Source organism: Pseudoliparis swirei, unplaced genomic scaffold (assembly GCF_029220125.1).
Source record: "Pseudoliparis swirei isolate HS2019 ecotype Mariana Trench unplaced genomic scaffold, NWPU_hadal_v1 hadal_25, whole genome shotgun sequence".
Classification (NCBI taxonomy): domain Eukaryota; kingdom Metazoa; phylum Chordata; class Actinopteri; order Perciformes; family Liparidae; genus Pseudoliparis; species Pseudoliparis swirei.
In genome coordinates, this window is record NW_026613261.1 from 1,659,459 (window position 1) to 1,677,699 (window position 18,241).

Consider the following 18,241-nt stretch of genomic DNA (forward strand, 5'->3'; position numbering starts at 1 on the left):
CGATGCTCACACCTTCTACACTGTTGGTACCAATCACTCCAGACGTTCAGTATATGAGCACATTGCATCCTGAAACGGGCACAAACAACTGAACAATAGGGGGCGCTACAAAGTTTGGCGTTTAACAGCGTTTTTGCTTGAATTAGTAATTTTTTTATGTTATACATTTACAGATTTCTCCCGCAAAACTTGTTCAAATCCACTTCCCTCTTGTTGACGGAGGATCTCGAGACTGGAGGGATGAACACGGAGGAGGACGCTGACTTGTTATGTCAAAACATTATTTCTTTGTTAAGTTGTTAATCTCTCCCACTTTACCCCCATTTTTGACGCCTAAAATGATCCGCCGTCACTGTCGCCGCCACGCCGCCGCCGCCACTCCATGTCTGGATCCGCCTGGTCTCTGGGCCGACGGCGTGAGAGCGGGCCAAGCTCTCTTCTTTCATGCGGCCGGCGGCGGCTCATCCATTAAACATGGCCGTCTATAAATAAAGGTGCTCCTCTTGAATCTGGGCCACAGCAGCTTGAAGGAGACGAGAGACGAAGAGGACGTTTCATCTTCATCGCCAACAAAAGATCCACTGCTCGACCTCTGACCTTTCTGTCTGAGCAGGAAGCTCCTAGATGAATTCACGACATGGACTCCTAACGATGATCAGAATACCGGGATGAACATGGACTCAGAGGAAGACGAGTCCCCACTGTGAAGGTGTGATCTCATGTCCCCACAAGGTGGGTAAAACAAACACGCACACAATTTTTTTTAATAAACAGAAATATTTTTTAAGAATAGTTTACAAAAGAAAAGTGTAAATTAAAGCGAATAAGATAGAACCTGTTAAGCAGTGAGCTTTAAAGCTGCTGATTGGTACACAGAGCGAGGCTAGCAGTTCCCCCCCGTTTTCAGTCTTTATGCTAAGCTACCCGGCTGCAGCTATATATTACATGCTTTCTATACTTTAATACTTTAATAAATATAATACAGTGCATCATGTAATACAAAAACAGAATAACTTAAATGTAAAGTTATAGAACTGTAAAATATAACAGAACACATGAATTAAATATATAAAATATAATAACATATACCACATACAGTAAATAAAATAACAATAAATACAATATAAAATATAATAACATATACCACAAAGAAATAACAATAAATAAAATATAACATATACCACATAAATAAATAACAATAAATTAAATATAATAACATATACCACATAAATAAACTAACAATAAATAAAATATAAAAACATATATGCCACGTAAATATAATATAGAATATAATATATCACACATACGTGATGAAAGATAATAATACATTAAATATAATAACATAACACATGGATAAAATATAAATATAATCATAAATGACAATTAAATAGTTTAAAATATAATAAATAATATTGAAATGTTAAATAAATTAGAATGAAGTCAAACAATGTCTCCTCTTCGTCATCCATCACTTTTTCTCCTCCACCTCCTCTTCCTTCAACACCTACTCCTGCTCTTCCTTTACCACCTCCACCTCCTCTTCCTCACCCTCCACCTCCTCTCTCTTTTCTCACTTTCCCATTAACCTTTGTTTTAATACCAAACGTTTCCCCCTTCCTCCTCCTCCTAATCCTGCTCGTTCTCCTCCCCCTCCTCCTCCTCCTCCTCCTCCTTGGAGGTGAGCTGTATGATTGGCAGCAGGGGGGGTCACATGGTTCACGTTTGTAGCTCCGTCAGACGCCATTTTGGAGGAAAGTTTGGAATTTGTAGACCTGGGGAGGAGGAAGAAAAGAGGAGGAGGAAGAAGAAAAGAGGAGGAACAGAGGAGGAAGTGGAGGGAAAGAGAGGAGGAGGAGGAACAGAGGAGGAAGTGGAGGGAAAGAGAGGAGGGATTTACACGCAGAAGTTTGACACGAGTGCAGGCTGCGCCGGGGACAGCGCACGCAGAAAGTGCGCGCGCGCCAGTGCGGGAGAGTCGGGCTCGTGGAGGAGGTGCTCGTGGAGGAGGTGCTGCCGCCGGCGGGACTTTGAAGTTGTTCTTTTTAATTCCTGGAGTAATAATCGCAGCAGCGCCCCCCCCCCCCAGCCCCGCCCCCCGCGGTTGTCTCATGCGCGCGCCACCCGGCACCGGGAAACGGGAGTGTCTTTCACACGGAGTTTGGCGCAGTTGGTAAAAGCTATATATATATTTATAAATATATTTATATATATTTATTTGTGTTCCACTTGGCGCGGTCAGCCTGCGCGGTTCACGCCGGGGCAGGGGCACTCTCCGGCGGGCACGTACAGCTCGGAGGAGTCGGTAACGCTCCGGAGCTTTTCCTGTTTTCTTTTTTCTTTTCTTTTTCTTTTACTGGACCCAGCTTCGCTTTCCGTGATATAAGTTTGCCCCCCCCCGGCCCCCGTCGGCCCCCCTCGACCCCCCGCCATGCCCGTCAGGAAGAAAGGTGAGCGGCTCTCACTTTACACATGTCCGCTAGCATGCTAGCGCCGAGCTAACCGCTAACGGCGGAGAAACTCACGGCGGCTCGGAGTAAACACACCCGAGCAAAGCCCCGGGAGCCGGGGGGAGCCAGGAGCACCGGCCGCCCCGGCTCCCGGGGAGAGAGAGTTAAAGTGCGGCTAGCCGCCTGCTAGCTGCCGGACTCGGGGCAGCTCGTCTGGACTATTAATAAACTATATTATTAATAATATATTTGCAGCAGCTTTCTTCACATAGTTAAACTGTATAAAATAAACTAACATGTATAATGCACACACGTTATTGTGACGTCAGTTAACTAGTTTAAGTTACTTTTACCTCTGAAAAAAGTGTTAAAGTGAGTTAATTTCAACATTATTTGTATTATTATTCCATGGTATCTGATTTTACTTCATCTGTAAAATGTAAAAAATAAAAAAGTTTTAACATGTTAATAGTTAAAACACAATATATGTTTTAGTTATTATTATCATTATTTGAGCTAACTGTTAAATATCTGCCCTGCAGAGGTGTTATTATTAATCTATATAGATGAAATCATGCATGAGCACAAAGACATGAATGTATCTCCACTGTGGTTGTCGATGTAAATAATTAATAATGTAAAAACTATAGAGAGAAATCACAAAAGCACCAAAAAAAGCAGAATTGTACCTTTAAAAAAAAATATATAGTTTTCACGGTAACTTTGAATGAATCCTCTTGTTTAAATCAGTCAATAAGTCGATCAACGGGAGATGCCCACATTTCAATCAGTAATTAATAGTTAAAGTATTATAGATATATATATAAAGCTAAACTAGCAAGATGTGTCTCAAATATCGCTCTAGATGTGACATAATCTCTTTCGGCCACCTCCGTGATGTGCTGCTCGCCCTGACCGCTCCTCCTCACGAGGAGCTGCAGTCGGAGGAAAGAGAAGGATGACAGTCCTTCAGGTGTCTTGAGGACCTCCGGGTCACACCTGGTGAACACGTGAATGAAATAGTAGAAACGTGTAATAAATGTCTTGCAGCGTGTTGCGTAACCTCGTTTCTGAGTGAACGTGTTTTCTGTGACGACTTTCACCAAATGAGAGATGAGACGAGGCTGAGAGACGACTCCATGCCACACAGAGCATTATGGGATGGAGGCCACTGACACATGAACTTTACGCTTTTGTTTTCAAATTAAAGATTTACTATACATACCTGCAAACTTGTCACCTTTCGGTGAAATTCACCGTTTTGAACTCAATAGGTCATCCACGTGAATCGTGGAGATCCGAAGAGTTTTTGTTTTTTGGGGTCACCTGGCCCGCTGCCGTTGAGATTGCAGTGAGACGCGGAGAAAAGTGTGAAGTGGTGCTCTTCGCAATAAAACATCTTTGATGGGACGTGTCGCGTCTCGGCCAATCAGCGTTCAGATGTCGACAGCGTTTGGGGGTTCAGGTTAGCTTGAATGTTAGCCCGCTACATCTGCTGCTGTCACGCTGCACTGTGTAGCGATGCTAACGAAGTACTCGTACGTTAAACACGATGTGATTTACCATATTTTTAGTATCGATACTTCATTAAGAGAGCGATCAGAGCGCACGCGCTGCTCCGTGTCGAGCTGTCTGCGCACACTGCGCTGCGCAGCTCACAGCGAGAGAAGAGGCGGAGCTTAGAGACTTCGGCTTAAAGAATAAAAGATGCCAGAAGGTAAATGTTTCAGTCTGTAAAGTTCTGTAACTCTCCAGCTGCTCATCCTGATGAACTGTGGATCATCTGGTCAGAGACTAACGGCCTCATAGTGATAATCAATGCTATGATGGAACCATGTAGTTCATATCTGGCTGTATTAATACTAATATTACTGTCATTACCTTCGCATTGAAAATGCCGGAAGGTTATGTTTTGATCGCCGTGTATTTATTTATTTATTTATTTGTATGCGTGTTATTCGCAAAACTCAAAAAGTATTGAACCGAATCGCATGAAATTTGGTGGGATGATTGGTTATTATCCGGGGACCATTTGATTAGATTTTGAGATCAATCGGGTCAAAGGTCAAGGTCATGGAAAGGTCAAAATCTTTTTTTTTTACCATAGCACGATACATTTTTGTCCAATTGGCATGCAACTAATGCCAAAATGTTCATAATTCAATGCCCAATCTTGTGATATGCGAAGGTATGCGCTCTACCGAGTGCCCGTTCTAGTTTAAGTGTTGAAAAAGTTGGTAAAAAGTGAACCATACAGATGTTTTATTTATTACTATTATAGATAAATATACCAGTCTCGTATTTATGGTACCATATTGTTTTTATGGTATTGTATTGAATTCTGGTATCGGGTATCATGATGTTTATGGCAGGTATGTAATATGTATAGAAGTTATAATACGAGTATCGTGACAAACAGGTAGAGACGGAACAGATTCAGGGAAAAGTCCATGAGGACTGTTCAGGAAAAAAAGGAAGTTGGTTCATGAATGACTTTAACCATATTATATATCATGACAATGTATATTTGTTATTACTATCATTATAGGGCTGAGTCAGAGCGGAGGACCTTTTGTTCTTAAACTGTTTATTATCATTATTTAGATTTGTGGTCAGAACAATAAAATGACTGTAGTTGTGGTTCTAAAAGCTTTGAGGCTTCAAACAACGTGGATGTGGTGAAAAAAAAACAAAAAAATCACCTTTGAGTTGTCAGCAGACTTCTTCTGGGCTTTGGTCTAAATCGGTAGATTTCAGACTTTGATGTGGCCTAAACCCCCCTGAGCTGACCTGAAGCCCTTTGACCTTTGACCTTTAGTCCGTCAGCAGAATATAGAAAGAAAGAACTTAGATGAACCTTGAATGGCTTTAATTACACTTCAGGTGTATGTTTCTAAACCAACACGCGGCCTTAAAGTCATTAACACTGTTTACTTCCTGTCCCCCCCTTACTTCCTGTCCCCAGATGCCCAGCGGGCCCTGCGGCTGCTGGAGGAGTACCGGACCAAGCTGCACCAAGCCGAGGACCGGCCGCTCCGCCGCTCCATCCAGAGGGTCATCGACATCTTCCAGAGCAGCCTGTTCCAGGCTCTCATCGGTGTGTGTATGATATGATGTATAATATATATATAATATATACAATATGATATGTGATATATAAATATATAATATCAACCACACGAGCTCTTTAGATTCTAACTCAGTCAACGATCGAGCGTTCAGCACGACGACGACTCAGAACATAAGGAGTTTGTTGTTGTCTAAGAGCCAATCGGCTCTCTGGCGTTTCCCAACATGCACTGGGGCACAATGAGAGCTACTCTTTCGTAGCTCAGTCATCACTGCACGAGTCACTGAGCGTACCAGCCTGCGACGCTGTGACGTGGTCACATGATCAAGAGCCCGGCCAATCACACCGCACCACGGGATTCATCCCTCCTAAAATGGCGCTGTGCCAACGGCTGCTTGTTTCAGTAGTGGCGTTTTGCTTTTATTTTATTGTCTTTTTTTGCACTTTTCCTCTCTTTTTCTTTTTCTTTTCTTTCACGTTTGTCTTAGTTACGGTCGGACACTGGACCATAACTACTTTTTTCGATAATTCTACTGTGGCTTTTGTTCACTTTGTCGTGTGTATCGGAGAGCTACAGCAAAACAATGACGGGGACCGTCGTCTACTCGCGTGCTCAGCTGATCGCTGTGCAGGCCGAAGCTTCTGCCTGGAGACAGACCTGTGATCCCGCTGGAGCTACGGAGAAGGGCTCGCGGCTGCAGATCGGGTGTCAAGCGGAGGGCTAAACGAGGAGATACAAACCCTCGGTACCGTCGATCATAACGGGAACGTGAGGTCTTTGGCGAATAAGACGGATGAGCTCGGCGCTGGTAATGTCTGAGAGGATCTTCCGTGAGAGCAGCCTCTTGTGTTTCACTGAGGCGTGGCTGCACGCGGACTATCCGGATCACAGCGTCTTTGCCCGGCTTCAGGACTGTTCGGGCTGACAGAGACGCTACACAGAGCGGTAAGAAGAGGGGGGGCGGGATCGCTGTTTATGTGAATGAACGGTGGTGCCACCCGGACCATGTGTGCGTGAAGGAGCGCTTCTGTAGCGAACATTGAACTGTTGGCCGTGGGGATGCGCCCGTACTATTTGCCGAGAGAGTTCACGTCCGCCATTGTGGTTGTCGTGTACGTGCCGCCATCAGCTGATGCTGAGGAAGCTGTGGACACCATCCACTCCACTGTGTCTGCTCTGCTGAATCATCAGCCTGGAGCATTCATGGCTATCACTGGTGACTTTAACCACACCACACTGGATAAAGCTCTGCCAACCTTCCATCAATACATAGACTGCCCAACAAGGAACAATAAAACTCTGGACTTGCTGTATGCTAATACTAAGGACGCATACAGTGCCACTGCCCTTCCCCCCCTCGGCAGGTCTGATCATGACCTGGTCCGGCTGACACCCAGGTATGTTCCTCTGGTGAAGAGGCTGCGGTGACCACCAGGACTGTGAGGAGGTGGTCTCTGGAGGCTAACGACGCTCTACAGGACTGCTTGAGTCAACGGACTGGGATGTGCTGTGTGGACCGCAGGAGGACATCAACAGTATGACCGACTGCATCACGGAATACATCAAGTTCTGTGAACACACCACCATCCCATCACGGACTGTGCGCTGCTTCCCCAACAACAAGCCCTGGATCACCAGGGACCTGAAGGCGCTTCTTAACATGAAGAAAGCTGCTTTCAGGTCTGGAGACAGGGATGAGCTGAGGAGAGCCCAGCGCAACCTGAAGGTGAAGCTCAGGGAGGGCAAGGACTCGTACAGGAGGAAGCTGGAGGCCAAACTCCAGCTGAACAACACAAAGGAGGTGTGGACAGGAATGAAGCAGATAACTGGCTTCAAGGTGGGAGGGAGACAGCCAGGGGGCTCCCTGGAGAGGGCCAACGAGCTGAACTGTTTTTCAATAGGTTCAGTTCACAGCCCTCCCCGTCTCCTCCACATCACACCTCCCAAACACCTCCTCCCCTCTGTCCCCCTGCTGAGCTGCACATCCACCGAGCCCTCAATAACAATGGGCTCCTCCACCCTCCCCCCTCTCTCTGTGACGACTGACCAGGTGAGAAGACAGCTGGAGAAACTACACCAGCGCAGAGCTGAAGGTCCTGATGGCATCAGCCCCAGGGTCCTAAAGACCTCGCCACCCAGCTGTCTGGTGTCCTGCAGCGCCTCTTCAACCTCAGCCTGAGGCTGGGGAAGTCCCAGTGCTGTGGAAGACGCGTGCCTGGTCCCTGTCCCCAAGAAGTCAACACCATCTGGCCTCAACGACTACCGACCGGTCGCCTCACCTCCCATGTGATGAAGGTGCTGGAGAGGCTGGTCTTGGCCCACCTCCGCCGCAGGTGAAATCGTCGCTGGACCCTCTGCAATTTGCTTACCAGCCTCATGTGGGAGTGGACGACGCCATCATCTACCTGCTGCAACGAGCTCAGTCGCACCTGGATGGAACCGGTGTCTCTGTGAGAGTCACTTTCTTTGACTTCTCCAGTGCATTTAACACCATCCAGCCACTGCTGCTGAGTGAGAAGCTGCGGTGGCGTGTGGACGCGTCCTCCATCTCCTGGATCACTGTCTACCACACAGCCAGACCTCACTTTGTCAGAATGGGCGTGTGCTGTCTGGAACGGTGGTCAGTGATGTTGGAGCCCACAGGAACTGTTCTGTCTCCTTCCTCTTCACCCTGTACACCAGTGACTTCCAGTACAACACGGAGTCATGCCATCTGCAGAAGTACTCTGATGATTCTGCAGTGGTCGGGTGTATTAGGGATGGACGGGAGGAGGAGTACAGGGCAGTGGTGAGTGACTTTGTAAAGTGGGCGATGAGAACCACCTGCGGCTGAACGTGGCCAAGACCAGAGAGATGGTGGTGGACTTCAGGAGGAAGGCGACAGCTCCTACACCTCTGAGTGTCCTGGGAGTGGACGTGGACATGGTGGAGGAGTACAAGTACCTGGGCGTCTCCATCGACAGCCGACTGAACTGGAAGGCCAACATCAACGCTGTGTACAAGAAGGGGATGAGTCGACTCTTTTCCTGAGGAAGCTTGATCCTTCAACGTGTGCAGCAAGATGCTGGAGTTATTCTACCAGTCGGTTGTGGCCAGTGTGCTGCACTTTGCCATTGTCTGCTGGGCGAGCAGCATCGCAGCCGGTGACACCAGCCGTCTTAACAAACTGGTTAGGAAGGCTGGCTCCATCATCGGCTGCCAGCTGGAGCACCTGGAACAGGTGGTGGAGAGGAGGACGTTGAAGAAACTGGTGTCCATATTGGACAACCCGGACCACCCGGACCACCACCTCCTACAGGGACAGAGGAGTACTTTCTCCAGACGTCTCCTCACGCTCCGCTGCCACAAGGAGAGATACAGGAGAACATTCCTGCCGACGGCTATGAGGCTCTACAACAGTTCACCTCTTGCCAGATCACCCTAACCCTTCTTATATTTGTGTTTTTTATTTTTATTTTTATTCTTGTGTGTTGCTGCTACTGGCTCGACAAATTTCCCCTTGGGGATTAATAAAGTATATATCTATCTATCTATCTCCTTCAGCTCCTCCTCCTGCTCCTCCTCACTAAAAGATGAGTCTGTGCTTTCTGCTCGTCTTCGTCTTCCCTTCTTCACAGGAGCTGAAGAACTTGTCAAAACCCTGCATTCTCTCTCCTGACCACCAGGGGGCGACTCCTCTGGTTGTATAGAAGTCTATGCTTCATGTGTTAAAGCTGCATTCTCTCTCCTGACCACCAGGGGGCGACTCCTCTGGTTGTATAGAAGTCTATGCTGCATGTGTTGAAGCTGCATTCTCTCTCCTGACCACCAGGGGGCGACTCCTCTGGTTGTATAGAAGCCTATGCTTCATGTGTTAAAGCTGCATTCTCTCTCCTGACCACCAGGGGACTCCTCTGGTTGTATAGAAGTCTATGCTTCATGTGTTGGAGCTGCATTCTCTCTCCTGACCACCAGGGGGCGACTCCTCTGGTTATATAGAAGTCTATGCTTCATGTGTTGGAGCTGCATTCTCTCTCCTGACCACCAGGGGGCGACTCCTCTGGTTGTATAGAAGTCTATGCTTCATGTGTTGAAGCTGCATTCTCTCTCCTGACCACCAGGGGGCGACTCATCTGGTTGTATAGAAGTCTATGCTTCATGTGTTGAAGCTGCATTCTCTCTCCTGACCACCAGGGGGCGACTCCTATGGTTGTATAGAAGTCTATGCTTCATGTGTTGAAGCTGCATTCTCTCCTGACCACCAGGGGGCGACTCCTCTGGTTGTATAGAAGTCTATGCTTCATGTGTTGAAGCTGCATTCTCTCTCCTGACCACCAGGGGGCGACTCATCTGGTTGTATAGAAGTCTATGCTTCATGTGTTGAAGCTGCATTCTCTCTCCTGACCACCAGGGGGCGACTCCTCTGGTTGTATAGAAGTCTATGCTTCATGTGTTGAAGCTGCATTCTCTCTCCTGACCACCAGGGGGCGGCTCCTCTGGTTGTATAGAAGTTAATGCTTCATGTGTTGAAGCTGCATTCTCTCTCCTGACCACCAGGGGGCGGCTCCTCTGGTTGTATAGAAGTCTATGCTTCATGTGTTGAAGCTGCATTCTCTCTCCTGACCACCAGGGGGCGACTCCTCTGGTTGTATAGAAGTCTATATAAATGACTACTAAGTCAACAGACCATAAAGCAGGGCATGCTTTAGGGGCGGGGCTAATGGGTGATTGACAGGTCTCTACTAATCCACACACACACAAACAAACACAGATTTCAGCCCCGAATGGCCTGATTCCTCTCAGACTCTCTGATGATTTGGACTTGAACAAGGGGAGAACTTCCTCCTCGTTCTGTCCCAACACTACCACTTTAGTCCACAGGGGGGCCAGAACCAACACTACCACTTTAGACCACAGGGGGCCAGAACCAACACTACCACTTTAGTCCACAGGGGGGCCAGAACCAATACTACCACTTTAGACCACAGGGGGCCAGAACCAACACTACCACTTTAGATCACAGGGGGGCCAGAACCAACACTACCACTTTAGACCACAGGGGGGCCAGAACCAACACTACCACTTTAGTCCACAGGGGGGCCAGAACCAACACTACCACTTTAGACCACAGGGGGCCAGAACCAACACTACCACTTTAGACCACAGGGGGCCAGAACCAACACTACCACTTTAGACCACAGGGGGCCAGAACCAACACTACCACTTTAGTCCACAGGGGGATCTAGAACCAACACTACCACTTTAGACCACAGGGGCCAGAACCAACACTACCACTTTAGACCACAGGGGGCCAGAACCAACACTACCACTTTAGTCCACAGGGGGCGCCAGAACCAACACTACCACTTTAGTCCACAGGGGGCCAGAACCAACACTACCACTTTAGACCACAGGGGGCACCAGAACCAACACTACCACTTTAGACCACAGGGGGCAGCAGACCCAACACTACCACTTTAGTCCACAGGGGGCAGCAGAACCAACACTACCACTTTAGTCCACAGGGGGGCCAGAACCAACACTATCACTTTAGACCACAGGGGGGCCAGAACCAACACTACCACTTTAGTCCACAGGGGGCGCCAGAACCAACACTACCACTTTAGTCCACAGGGGGGCCAGAACCAACACTACCACTTTAGACCACAGGGGGCAGAACCAACACTACCACTTTAGACCACAGGGGGCATCAGAACCAACACTACCACTTTAGTCCACAGGGGGCAGCAGACCCAACACTACCACTTTAGTCCACAGGGGGCAGCAGAACCAACACTACCACTTTAGTCCACAGGGGGCCAGAACCAACACTACCACTTTAGTCCACAGGGGGCAGCAGAACCAACACTACCACTTTAGTCTACAGGGGGCAGCAGAACCAACACTACCACTTTAGTCCACAGGGGGCAGCAGAACCAACACTACCACTTTAGTCCACAGGGGGCAGCAGAACCAACACTACCACTTTAGTCCACAGGGGGCGCCAGAACCAACACTACCACTTTAGTCCACAGGGGGCAGCAGAACCAACACTACCACTTTAGTCCACAGGGGGCAGCAGAACCATCACTACCACGTTAGTCCACAGGGGCCAGAACCAACACTACCACGTTAGTCCACAGGGGGCCAGAACCAACACTACCACTTTAGTCCACAGGGGGCCAGAACCAACACTACCACTTTAGACCACAGGGGCCAGAACCAACACTACCACTTTAGACCACAGGGGGCAGCAGACCCAACACTACCACTTTAGTCCACAGGGGGCAGCAGAACCAACACTACCACTTTAGTCCACAGGGGGCAGCAGAACCAACACTACCACTTTAGTCCACAGGGGCAGCAGACCAACACTACCACTTTAGTCCACAGGGGCAGCAGAACCAACACTACCACTTTAGTCCACAGGGGCAGAACCAACACTACCACTTTAGTCCACAGGGGCAGCAGAACCAACACTACCACTTTGGTCCACAGGGGCAGGAACCAACACTACCACTTTAGTCCACAGGGGCAGCAGAACCAACACTACCACTTTAGTCCACAGGGGCAGCAGAACCAACACTACCACTTTAGTCCACAGGGGCCAGAACCAACACTACCACTTTAGACCACAGGGGCAGCAGAACCAACACTACCACTTTAGTCACAGGGGCAGCAGAACCAACACTACCACTTTAGTCCACAGGGGCAGCAGAACCAACACTACCACTTTAGTCCACAGGGGCAGCAGAACCAACACTACCACTTTAGTCCACAGGGGGCAGCAGAACCAACACTACCACTTTAGTCCACATGGGGGCCAGAACCAACACTACCTCTTTAGACCACAGGGGCAGCAGAACCACACTACCACTTTAGTCCACAGGGGCCAGAACGAACACTACCACCTTAGTCCACACGGGGCCCAGAACCAACACTACCACTTTAGACCACAGGGGGGCCAGAACCAAGACTACCACTTTAGTCCACAGGGGCCAGAACCAACACTACCACTTTAGTCCACAGGGGGCCAGAACCAACACTACCACTTTAGTCCACAGGGGGCCAGAACCAACACTACCACTTTAGACCACAGGGGGCAGAACCAACACTACCACTTTAGACCACAGGGGGCATCAGAACCAACACTACCACTTTAGTCCACAGGGGGCATCAGAACCAACACTACCACTTTAGTCCACAGGGGGCATCAGAACCAACACTACCACTTTAGTCCACAGGGGGCAGCAGACCCAACACTACCACTTTAGTCCACAGGGGGCAGCAGAACCAACACTACCACTTTAGTCCACAGGGGGCAGCAGAACCAACACTACCACTTTAGTCCACAGGGGGCCAGAACCAACACTACCACTTTAGTCCACAGGGGCCAGAACCAACACTACCACTTTAGACCACAGGGGCCAGAACCAACACTACCACTTTAGACCACAGGGGGGCCAGAACCAACACTACCACTTTAGACCACAGGGGGGCCAGAACCAACACTACCACTTTAGACCACAGGGGGCAGAACCAACACTACCACTTTAGACCACAGGGGGCATCAGAACCAACACTACCACTTTAGTCCACAGGGGGCATCAGAACCAACACTACCACTTTAGTCCACAGGGGGCAGCAGAAACAACACTACCACTTTAGTCCACAGGGGGCATCAGAACCAACACTACCACTTTAGTCCACAGGGGGCAGCAGAAACAACACTACCACGTTAGTCCACAGGGGGCCAGAACCAACACTACCACTTTAGTCCACAGGGGGCAGCAGAACCAACACTACCACGTTAGTCCACAGGGGGCAGCAGAACCAACACTACCACTTTAGACCACAGGGGGCATCAGAACCAACACTACCACTTTATTCCACAGGGGGCCAGAACCAACACTACCACTTTAGTCCACAGGGGGCCAGAACCAACACTACCACTTTAGTCCACAGGGGGCCAGAACCAACACTACCACGTTAGTCCACAGGGGGCCAGAACCAACACTACCACTTTAGTCCACAGGGGGCAGTTGGCACCCCTCCCCCCCTTCATAATCCTGCTCTCTCTCGTCTCCAGACATCCAGGAGTTCTATGAGGTCACGCTGTATGACAGTCAGAGGTGGGCGGAGTCTTCCAAGGCGGCGGCGGCGGCAGACCCCATGGCGCCCGTCCACCTGTGGGACTTCTCCAGCCTGCAGAGCACGCCGCTGGCCCCGGCCACGCCGCCCAGCATGGAGGTGAGTCACCTGACAGGAAGCCACCCTGCGGCCGGTCGGTCGGCTCGGCTCACCTGCGGTCCAGGTGTTTTACGGTCGTTCTTCTTTCTCGGGTTACGCGATGAATCGATCTGCCGGTCGGCGCGGCGCCGTCCAGACCTCCGGGGTCAAAAGGTCACGAGCAGAAATGGGGTCGCCAACGGCAACCGTCACATTGTTCAAGCGTTGTTTTTCTCCTGTGACTCCACCCGCCTGGCACCGGAAGAGCCTCGAAACAAGCAGACCCAGCTGGAGCCTGGTGTGTGTGTGTGTCTGTGTGTGTGTGTGTGTCTCTGTGTGTGTGTCTCTTTGTGTGTGTGTGTGTGTGTGTCTCTGTGTGTGTCTGTGTGTGTGTGTGTGTGTCTCTGTGTGTGTGTGTATGTCTATGTGTGTGTATGTCTCTGTGTGTGTGTGTGTCTGTATGTGTGTGTATGTGTCTGTGTGTGTCTATGTGTGTGTCTATGTGTGTGTGTGTGTGTCTCTGTGTGTGTGTCTGTGTGTGTGTGTGTCTCTGTGTGTGTGTGTTTCTGTGTGTGTGTATGTCTATGTGTGTGTGTATGTGTATGTGTCTGTGTGTGTGTATGTCTATGTGTGTGTGTATGTCTATGTGTGTGTGTCTGTATGTATGTGTGTGTGTGTGTATGTGTCTGTATGTGTGTGTGTACAGGCATGAGAATCCCTCACCTTTCGGCAAAATTCGCCGTTTTGAAACCAAAATAGGTGACTTACGTGAATCGTGTAGATCCGAAGAGTTTTTGTTTTGGGGGAAGAGGGGGGGGTCAATTGGCCGGCCGGCGTTTATGAGATTGGAGTGGGACACGGAGAAAATGTGGAGTGGTGATCTTCGCAATAAAACATCTTTGATGGGACGTGTCGCGTCTCGGCCAATCAGCGTCAAGACGTCTTCAGCGTTTGGTGGTTTAGGTTAGCTTGAATGTTAGCCGCACGGTGGAGCGATCCTAACAAAGTACCCGTACGTTAAGAGCGATGTGATTTAGCATGTTTTTATTATCGATACTTCATTAAAAGAGCGATCAGAGCACGCGCTGCACCGTGTCAAGCTGTCTGCGCACACTGCGCAGCGCTAACAGAGAGGGGCGTTAAGTGGCTGAATTTTCGGTTTTAAAAATAAAAATAAAAAAAGATGCCAGAAGTGAAATGTTTAAGTTCAGTCTGTAAAGTTGTGTAACTCTACAGCTGCTCTTCCTGATGAACTCTGGATCCTCTGGTCAGAGACTAACGGCCTCATAGTGGATCATCAATGCTATGATGGCTCCATGTAGTTTCATTCATATCTTGCTGTATTAATACTAATATTACTGCCATTTGTTAAGTGTTGAAAAAGTAGGTAAAAAGTGAACCATACAGATATTTTATTTATTACTATTATAGATAAATATACCAGTGTCTTATTTATGGTATACTGTTTTTATGGTATTGTATCATGATATTTATGGCAGGTATGGTATAGAAGATCGTGACAACCAGGTAGAGGCAGAACAGACTCGAGGAACAGACTCGAGGAACAGACTCAAGGAACAGACTCGAGGACCAGACTCGAGGAACAGACTCAAGGGACAGACTCAAGGAACAGACTCAAGGAACAGACTCAAGGGACAGACTCAAGGAACAGACTCAAGGAACAGACTCAAGGAACAGACTCAAGGAACAGACTCAAGGGACAGACTCAAGGGACAGACTCAAGGGACAGACTCAAGGGACAGACTCAAGGAACAGACTCAAGGAACAGACTCAAGGGACAGACTCAAGGGACAGACTCAAGGAACAGACTCAAGGAACAGACTCAAGGAACAGACTCAAGGAACAGACTCAAGGAACAGACTCAAGGAACAGACTCAAGGGACAGACTCAAGGACCAGACTCAAGGGACAGACTCAAGGAACAGACTCAAGGAACAGACTCAAGGAACAGACTCAAGGAACAGACTCAAGGAACAGACTCGAGGAACAGACTCGAGGAACAGACTCGAGGACCAGACTCGAGGAACAGACTCGAGGACCAGACTCGAGGAACAGACTCATGGAACAGACTCGTGGAACAGACTCGAGGAACAGACTCGTGGCTCAGCAGAGCTCAAGACTTGAAGACTTGTTTGCACCAAAAAAAAGGAAGTTGGTTCATGAATGACCATATTATACACAATATTACTATTATTATAGTATTATGGGCCCGATCACTGACTTGGTGTCAGAATGGAGGACCTATAGATTATTATACAACGTCCGACATCGATGTTCGTGGAAGTCACCCCCCCCCCCCGCGCGCCTATCCTTCTCACCTTTTTCACCCCTGACCCGTTTTCATGCCTGGTGTGTGCCTCTGTGTGTGTGTGTGTGTGTGTGTGTATAGGTGTGTGTCTCTGTGTGTGTGTGTGTGTGTGTGTATAGAGGTGTGTGCCTCTGTGTGTGTGTGTGTGTGTGTGTATAGGTGTGTGTGTGTGTGTGTGTCTCTGTGTGTGTGTGTGTGTGTGTGTATAGGTGTGTGTCTGTGTGTGTGTATAGAGGTGTGTGTGTGTGTGTGTGTGTGTGTGTGTGTGTGTGTATAGGTGTGTGTGTGTGTGTGTGTGTATAGGTGTGTGTCTGTGTGTGTGTGTGTATAGAGGTGTGTCTCTCTGTGTGTGTGTGTGTATAGAGGTGTGTGTCTGTGTGTGTATGTGTGTGTGTGTGTGTGTGTATCGGTGTGTGTGTGTGTGTATAAGTGTGTGTCTCTGTGTGTGTGTGTGTGTATAGGTGTGTGTCTCTGTGTGTGTGTGTGTGTGTATAGAGGTGTGTCTCTGTGTGTGTGTGTGTATAGAGGTGTGTGTCTCTGTGTGTGTGTGTGTGTGTATAGAGGTGTGTGTCTCTGTGTGTGTGTGTATAGGTGTGTGTGTGTGTGTGTGTGTATAGGTGTGTGTCTCTGTGTGTGTGTGTGTGTGTGTGTCTCTGTGTGTGTGTATAGAGGTGTGTGTGTGTGTGTGTATATATAGGTGTATATGTGTGTGTGTGTGTGTGTATATCTGTGTGTGTGTGTGTATATATATGTGTGTGTGTGTATAGGTGTGTGTCTGTGTGTGTGTGTGTGTGTATAGAGGTGTGTGTCTCTGTGTGTGTGTGTATAGGTGTGTGTGTGTGTGTGTATAGAGGTGTGTGTCTGTGTGTGTGTGTATAGGTGTGTGTGTGTATGTCTCTGTGTGTGTGTGTGTATAGAGGTGTGTGTCTCTGTGTGTGTGTGTCTGTGTGTGTGTATAGGTGTGTGTCTCTGTGTGTGTGTGTGTGTGTGTATAGGTGTGTGTGTGTGTGTATAGAGGTGTGTGTGTGTGTGTATATAGGTGTGTCTCTGTGTGTGTGTGTGTGGTGTGTCTCTGTGTGTGTGTATAGGTGTGTGTCTCTGTGTGTGTGTGTGTGTGTATAGAGGTGTGTGTCTCTGTGTGTGTGTGTATAGAGGTGTGTGTCTCTGTGTGTGTGTGTATAGAGGTGTGTGTCTCTGTGTGTGTGTGTGTATAGGTGTGTGTCTCTGTGTGTGTGTGTATAGGTGTGTGTGTGTGTATAGAGGTGTGTGTCTCTGTGTGTGTGTGTGTGTATAGAGGTGTGTGTCTGTGTGTGTGTGTGTGTGTATGTTTGTGTGTGTGTACAAGTGTGTGTGTGTATAGGTGTGTGTGTGTGTGTGTGTGTATAAGTGTGTGTGTGTGTGTGTGTATAAGTGTGTGTGTGTATAGAGGTGTGTGTCTGTGTGTGTGTGTGTGTGTATAGGTGTGTGTCTCTGTGTGTGTGTGTGTATAGGGGTGTGTGTGTGTGTGTGTGTGTATAGGTGTGTGTGTGTGTATATAGGTGTGTGTGTGTGTATAGAGGTGTGTGTCTCTGTGTGTGTATAGGTGTGTGTCTCTGTGTGTGTGTGTGTGTGTGTATGTGTGTATAAGTATAGGTGTGTGTGTATGTGTGTGTGTGTGTGTGTATAAGGTGTGTGTCTCTGTGTGTGTGTGTATAGAGTGTGTGTATATAATATGTGTGTGTGTGTGTGTGTGTGTATAGGTGTGTGTATAGGTGTGTGTGTGTGTGTAGTTGTGTGTATAGGTGTGTGTGTGTGTGTATAGGTGTGTGTATAGGTGTGTGTGTGTGTGTATAGGTGTGTGTGTGTGTGTGTGTGTGTGTATAGGGGTGTGTGTGTGTATAGGGGTGTGTGTGTGTATAGGAGTGTGTGTTGTGTGTATAGGGGTGTGTGTGTGTGTGTGTAGTGTGTGTGTGTGTATAAGTGTGTGTCTCTGTGTGTGTGTGTATATGTGTGGGTGTGTGTGTATAGAGTGTGTGTCTCTGTGTGTGTGTATATATATGTGTCTCTGTGTGTGTGTATAAGTGTGTGTGTATAGTGTGTGTATAAGTGTGTGTGTATAGTGTGTGTCTGTGTGTGTGTATATGTGTGTGTGTGTATAAGTGTGGGTGTCTGTGTGTGTGTGTGTGTATATAGGTGTGTGTCTCTGTG

The 18,241-nt window shown here is 48.3% G+C and overlaps 1 protein-coding gene across 7 annotated transcripts in view; it reads left to right on the forward strand.

The window, feature by feature from the left end:
• Window positions 1–1,904: 1,904 nt before the first annotated feature.
• dlg1b (discs large MAGUK scaffold protein 1b) overlaps window positions 1,905–18,241 on the forward strand; it is a 74,597-nt gene continuing 58,260 nt past the window's right edge. For 6 of the 7 annotated variants that reach the window (XR_008831085.1, XR_008831083.1, XR_008831084.1 and 3 more), the window contains exons 1-3: window positions 1,905–2,447; window positions 5,413–5,544; window positions 13,587–13,747. Coding sequence is in view for 4 of the 7 variants with exons in the window: in XM_056410519.1 (XP_056266494.1) it covers window positions 2,429–2,447; window positions 5,413–5,544; window positions 13,587–13,747 (312 nt within the window). In the remaining 3 variants the exon portion in view is untranslated. The remainder of the gene's footprint in view (window positions 2,448–5,412; window positions 5,545–13,586; window positions 13,748–18,241) is intronic. The other variant, XM_056410520.1, reaches the window with a different exon arrangement.